Raw genomic sequence first — 6638 nt, 5'->3', positions numbered from 1 at the left:
GTGCTGATGTTGGTGCTGATGTTGGTGCTGATGTTGGTGCTGATGTTGGGGCTGAAGTTGGGGTTGATGTTGGTGCTGTTGCTGGTGATAGTGTTGGTGATGATGGTGATGATGATGTTGATACTGATGTTGGTGATGATGTTGGTAATGATGTTGGTGCTGATGTAGGTGCTAATGTTAGTGCTGATGTTGGTGCTGATGTTGGTGCTGATGTTGGTGCTGATGTTGGTGCTGATGCTGGTGCTGATGTTGATGCTGATGTTGGTAATGATGTTGGTGCTGATGTAGGTGCTAATGTTAGTGCTGATGTTGGTGCTGATGTTGGTGCTGATGTTGGTGCTGATGTTGGTGCTGAAGTTGGTGTTGATGTTGGTGCTGATGTTGGCAATAGTGTTGGTGATCGTGGGGATGATCATGTTGATGCTGATGTTGGTGTTGATGTTGGTGCTGATGTTGGTGATAGTGTTGGTGATGATGGTGATGATGATGTTGATACTGATGTTGGTGATAATGTTGATGTTGATGTTGGTGCTGATGTAGGCGATGAAAAGTTGGTGCTGATGTTGGTGCTGATGTTGGTGATAGTGTTGGTGCTGATGTTGGTGCTGATGTTATTGCTGATGTTGGGGATAATCTTAATGTTGATGGTGATGCTGGTGTTAGGGATAGTATTTGTGTAACTTATTGGTGATGCTAATATTGGTGCGGGTGTTGGTGCTGATGTTGGTGATAATGTTGATGCTAATGTTTATGTTCGTGTTATTGCTGATGTTGTTGATGGTGATGGTGATGGTGCTGATTTGACGCTAAGGTTATTGCTGATGTTGTTGATGGTGATGGTGATGGTGCTGATTTGACGCTAAGGTTATTGTTGATGTTGTTGATGGTGATGGTGATGGTGCTGATTTGACGCTAAGGTTATTGCTGATGTTGTTGATGGTGATGGTGATGGTGCTGATGTTGACGCTAATGTTATTGCTGGTGTTGTTGCCGATGTTATTGCTGATGTTAGTGCTGATGCTGATGTTGGTGTTGGCGTTGGTGTTGATGTTGGTGTTAATATTAGTAATGATATTACTGCTGATGTCGATGTCAATGTGGATGATGATGATGATGATGATGATGATGATATTGGTATTGACGCTGTTGCTGGTGTTTGCGCTAATGGTGATACCGCTACCGAGTACGGATTTAGTTGTTACGCTGGACAGATACACCACTAAATTGAACGCGACGTTAATGGAGCTAGGCAAGTTGTAGCTTCATGCTTCAGTGAAGACTGAAGCACTCGCTGCACCTCAATCACGGGCCGTATTCAAACCGACGCTTCCCCGAAATTATACGATTAACTTTGCTTAAGAACGGAAAATACACGTTACAGCTGAAAACGAATTATACGATTAACTTTGCTTACGATTGAACAACACGTTGGCACCGCTGAAAACGTGGCGCGGCAAAGACCATCGAACGCGAAAGTATAGCCGAGTGTAGTAAAGAGTATAGTGAAGTATAGCGTAACATCTATAGCCGATCTCTGGGAGCTCTCAGCGACCAGTGAGCGAGTGAGTGAGAGGTAAAGAGTTAGATCGCGTAGGAAGAACGCGTTGGATCCGGTTATAGTCGTTGTGATCGGTGTTTATTCTGCACTGTGCCCTTTATATTTATTTATAATTAATATTATTTATTAATTATTTTATTATATTTTTTAATTATATTATTATTACTAGCGCGTGGGTTCAGAACGCGAGCAGACGGGTTTGCGCTGCATTATATGTGGAACCCTTTTCGTGTCATAATCGTCACATATGTTGTCAACGTGTCAAGCGAGATCACCTATCTATGATCGTCGATTCAAACGCTTCTGCCTTACCTGGATAAACATTCAATTCAGCACAAATATTCTGTTAGTCAGGATACGCATGTACCGATTTTCTGCGGATAAGACATTGTGAAGCTGCCAGCATCATCGGAAAACGACAAACATGTACCATCCTCCCCGTAAATCCTCAGTATATCCCTTGTATATCCACCGTATGTCTCCCGTATACCCCCGTACATTATTCGTACACCCCCGTACATCCCCCGTACATTCTTCGTACACCCCCGTTCATTCCCCGTACATCCCCCGTACATTCTTCATACATTCCCGTATATCCGCCGTACATCCCCTGTAAATCTCCCGTATATTCCCCGTATATTCCCCCATATGTGTATCGTGCCGCAGTTTAATCAGTGCTAGCTGGATGGATTCATGCCATCCCTAATACGGTTGTCAGCTAGCGATTACTCGACGTGTCACCAGTAGTGTGACACTATGAGCAGTAGTAGTATAGTAGTAGTATCGTATGGCATCAACATCACACCTCCACAGCCCCACGGGCAATCCAGTTGCAAAAGAGTTCACCACATATGCCATATCCGCCCGGTATCCTCGTCACTGGACAGGACTGTGAGCAGTGACAAGTGACAAGCGAGAACTGCAACTTTTATTTTTTATTTTTTATTATCGCAGGTCACGATGAAGGTCAACGATCGCTACAGGAAGACGGAGTACATCTTCTCCGTGCTAAGGGAGAATCTGCGTGCCGTGAGACTGGGTCTGAGGATCGCACCGGGCATCGTTCTGTACGAGTACTCAGGTATGTACGCAGCGCGAAGGCGCCACGCACGCACACGCACGCACGTACACGCACGCACGTACACGCACGCACGTACACGCACGCACGTACACGCACGCACGTACACGCACGCACGCACATGCACGCATACACACGTACGCGTAGACCCATGCAAGCACATACTCACGCGCATAGCCACACGCGCACGATGCTATATGAACGCGCACGTATATACACAAGCGCGCATGCGCGCACGCTCTACACTCTTGCACATGCACACACATTCGCACACACCACAACGAACGACACACACACACGTCCCACACACACACACACACACACCACCACCACACACACAAGAGGAGGAAGAGGAGATAGAGGAGGGGACGGATCCAGTACCATCACAGCGTCTGGGAGGAGTGACGAGAGTAGAGAGAGAGAGAGAGAGACGATGCGCACTCACGTGTTAGAATCGCGCTATCGGTAATGCGCGGCGGCTGACAAATTTGGAAACGGAGGCATTTCAAGAAATCTTACGTTGTATGTTTTAGTTTGGAGCGATCACAAAATAATACCTCACAGGTACGCCGAGGGTGACAACACCGCTCGCGGAAACACTCACAGCGGCGGTCATGGCTGGTGTAGGGTTGAATGATTAACAACGATAAGAATTAAAATCGATGTATAGTAGCAGCACCGATCGATAGACGGGCAAAATTCTGATCAGACGTGCCTTGTATACAGCCGAGGTGTAGGCATTGTTATCTAACGCCCCCGTGATAGAAAACGTCCCCTCTAACATTGCGCATGAGCAATAAAAGATCGAAATCTCCGATGTCCATGCGCTAATACGCCACGCATTCTGTTTAGAGCGCGCCAGTTTGCACCATGTGCGCCGATGCTAGGGACGGGAAGTTTGCCATAAGCGAGGTATGTATACGCGTACACCGGTATAAGACGATGTCGGAGACATTTTTTCTCGTTAAAGCCGATCTCTATACGCAGAGAGACCCGGCCGCTCGACCCCGAAGTCATAGTCTAGACAAAAATCGGCGGCAGAGGCTTTGAAATTCAAGAGTATAATGAACTCGCCAAGGAGCAAACAATACATCTCATCGGTATATTAACGTTGTTTTACGCGCTGGCCCACAAAATTCAAGCCGTTCCGCAATCAGTGTAAGATCTCCAGCCTGCGGTGGAATCGGCACGTGATCGACACGTGATATTGTTTAATTTGAACGCGTGGAAAAGCTGTTGACGTTGTTGCTCGCTGCGCGCCGCAGCCGGCCTGTGCAGCGCTAGAGGGTTGATGCTCGCCCACTGTAAGTGATGGGCACTGAACGCTCAACACAAACACACGTTATGTTTAATCAGCAGGCGGCGCGGCGGCGGCCCGTCTCCGGAATGACCGCCCCGCATTTGTCGGAGGGAGGAGCGGTTCGATGCGGGCGGTCGACGCGTATACGAATATACATTGTACCAAAGCGTATTCTAAGGTAGTGTCATACGCTCTCTGATTTTGAATTTCGCGCTAGTGTTTGTTTCCGATGGTGTACGGCTGTGCGGCAATCTCACATCTAGCAATTCTCGACAATGTGATGCGATCAACCACCTCGTGAATGCTGGTTTATGATGCTTGTGTATAATTAAGATTGTCAGTCGGTGATGGCTCTTAGAATGCTTGTGGTGTTATTTGTTATATTTGCTGTAGTGCCATGCGGTGGCTGTCGTCCCATCCGCGGCGGTTAGTAGCGACCGCGGTGGTTGGCGCCTCCGTGATGGTTCGGCGGATAAATCGTCGATGAAGGTCGTGCAAAGTTGCATAGCGCCGAGCCGTTTATGATAGTGAGCTAGTACTAGCTAGATGTTTCTTCGTACGTTCGAGGCGCTGGGAGGCGGTCTAACCTAAGCCCGGCACTCGGCAAACAAGCTTAATAACAGTCGTGTGTGTTAGGATTCGTTACGTTTTGTATGCAGCTACAATATAGGCATAGACATGGCATTTACTGCCGGACCTGCGGTACGCCATGATGTGCGCAGTTGAGAAGAACCGAGCATAATTTCATATGTTATCACGATTCGCTTACGACGGCGCTCGAATATTGCCATTTGGATTGTCATGCGCCGACGGTGGGTACGCACCGCGTTTTGTCTGGCGTTCGCTGAGCGCGGACCACACTCCCGCCCGCGGGGGTCGCTGTCTGTGAAGAGAAGCGGCTGCGAATGCCAGACGGCCGGCATTGTTACCGTAGGGAATCATTTGCGACTGGCGACGGCCGACTTGGAATCACGGATTATGTCGACTGCCATATCCATGCACGTCTGCCGCGAAACATGTAGAGCGAGCCGCCGAAAATCTTTTCCGTTGCATTGTTCTCTGCATGCAGCCATCGCCGAGTGAGAAATTGCGACTCCTGGGCAAATCTTCCCCACCACTCCACCCCAGGCCGGAGGGTTTAATTGATCTAATAATTATTGATGTTTGCGCATCGCTGTCCGTCTAAAAGAGGAGCCGCTCGGCCGTAGGCAAGGTTACATAAGCCGCGCTGGGTATATATCACCGCCTAACATATTATTACTATCCGCACGTTGAACGACTTTCTTCATTTGTCATTTGCTAAAATGAGCAGTTACGACATAACTGCACAACTGAACTTTTAACATTAGCTCACTTGCGCGAAACGCTCGGGCGATATTCTCGTCAATATATATATATATATATTACTACGTATTATATATCTATATTTACTTTGCCAAGCGTCTCGGCCTTTCGCAGCTTAGATAATCGCTACCCATCAGTCATTCATCTACTCACGCCTCACGGCGGCATGGGGTCGATGGGCACACGCAATTGCATACGCAATTGCACACGCAGATAGAGACGGGTTGATTGCACCTGAACAACAGCGAACATCAAGCCTAAACTCAGATCTCAATAATAACGCTTCACGGGAAAGATAGCCTTTGTGTCTTTGCAAAGGATAGAGTGCTCAAGCAGTGACCCGCCATTTATCTTTGAGTAAGAAATGCACAAATACACTCAACGTATACCCACCTTGCGTGCGTGAAGTCGGTGTCACTGTGCTAGGCCTCAGCTGACTGTGAAACAGTACGTTGTACACACACGCGCGCGCATACTCAGACACGCGCGCGTGCACGCACACGCATACGCACACGCACGCACACCCGCGCGCGCGTCCGCGCGCACACACACGCACAAGCACACAACCGACCAAGCTCAGAATAATTAATTAAAGTTTCACAAGCCGCGCGAGAGTCACCGCGCTTAATCTTTCATCCTAAGAAGTAAACCATCGTTTTTTTCGAACAACATCAAAACCCGGCGATACTACTACTGCCCTACACTACAATCACCTCACTAATAGCATTACGCGCTTTTAATAACACACACGCGAGCTAAGCACTGAAAGTCTTCACCGCCGACATGCTAATGTTGCAGATCACAAGAAGAAGCACAAGCGTCTGACGACCTTCTCCGAGCTGAGCATCTTTGACTCGCAGTGGCACACGCTCATCGTCACGGTGACGGGAGACGAGATATCGTACGCCGTAGACTGCGGCACGCAGCGCAGCAAGACAGTCAAGCGAGCCTTCCCCGCGCTCGTCGACATCGAACACTCCGACTTCTACATCGGAAACAAGAACCGCAGTCACGATCGATTCACGGTGAGGAAGGCGTTAGTGAGAGTGGGAGAGGAGGTGGGAGTGGGAAGGTGTTGGGTGGGTGGGAGTGTGAGTAGGAAAGTTTTGGGGTGGGAGTGGGCGTAGAAAGGTGCTGGGAGTGTGGAATTGGGATGGTGTTGCGTAGATGGGTGAATTATGTTGAACAATCAATACGTTGAGTGTATTTGTGCATTTCTTACTCAAATATAAGTGGCGGTCCCGTCTTCAGTAATACTAAGACCAATGGGGACGTAAAAGAACCACTGAGGGCGCAAAAAAACTCTTGCTGTGACCACCCTCAGTGCCTTTCGGCTAAAAAACTAAACTACCTGGATC

General features: G+C 48.4%; 1 protein-coding gene across 1 annotated transcript in view; it reads left to right on the top strand.

Annotated features, from left to right (window-relative positions):
* Positions 1-6638, top strand: part of LOC106806386 (thrombospondin-type laminin G domain and EAR repeat-containing protein-like) — a 67293-nt gene that overhangs the window by 50479 nt on the left and 10176 nt on the right. The window contains exons 3-4 of the mRNA XM_014808312.1: positions 2513-2639; positions 6079-6305. Coding sequence (XP_014663798.1) covers positions 2513-2639; positions 6079-6305 — 354 coding nt within the window. The remainder of the gene's footprint in view (positions 1-2512; positions 2640-6078; positions 6306-6638) is intronic.

Source organism: Priapulus caudatus, unplaced genomic scaffold, assembly GCF_000485595.1.
Source record: "Priapulus caudatus unplaced genomic scaffold, Priapulus_caudatus-5.0.1 Scaffold8, whole genome shotgun sequence".
NCBI lineage: Eukaryota > Metazoa > Priapulida > Priapulimorpha > Priapulimorphida > Priapulidae > Priapulus > Priapulus caudatus.
This window is presented reverse-complemented; position numbering and strand designations above follow the sequence as displayed.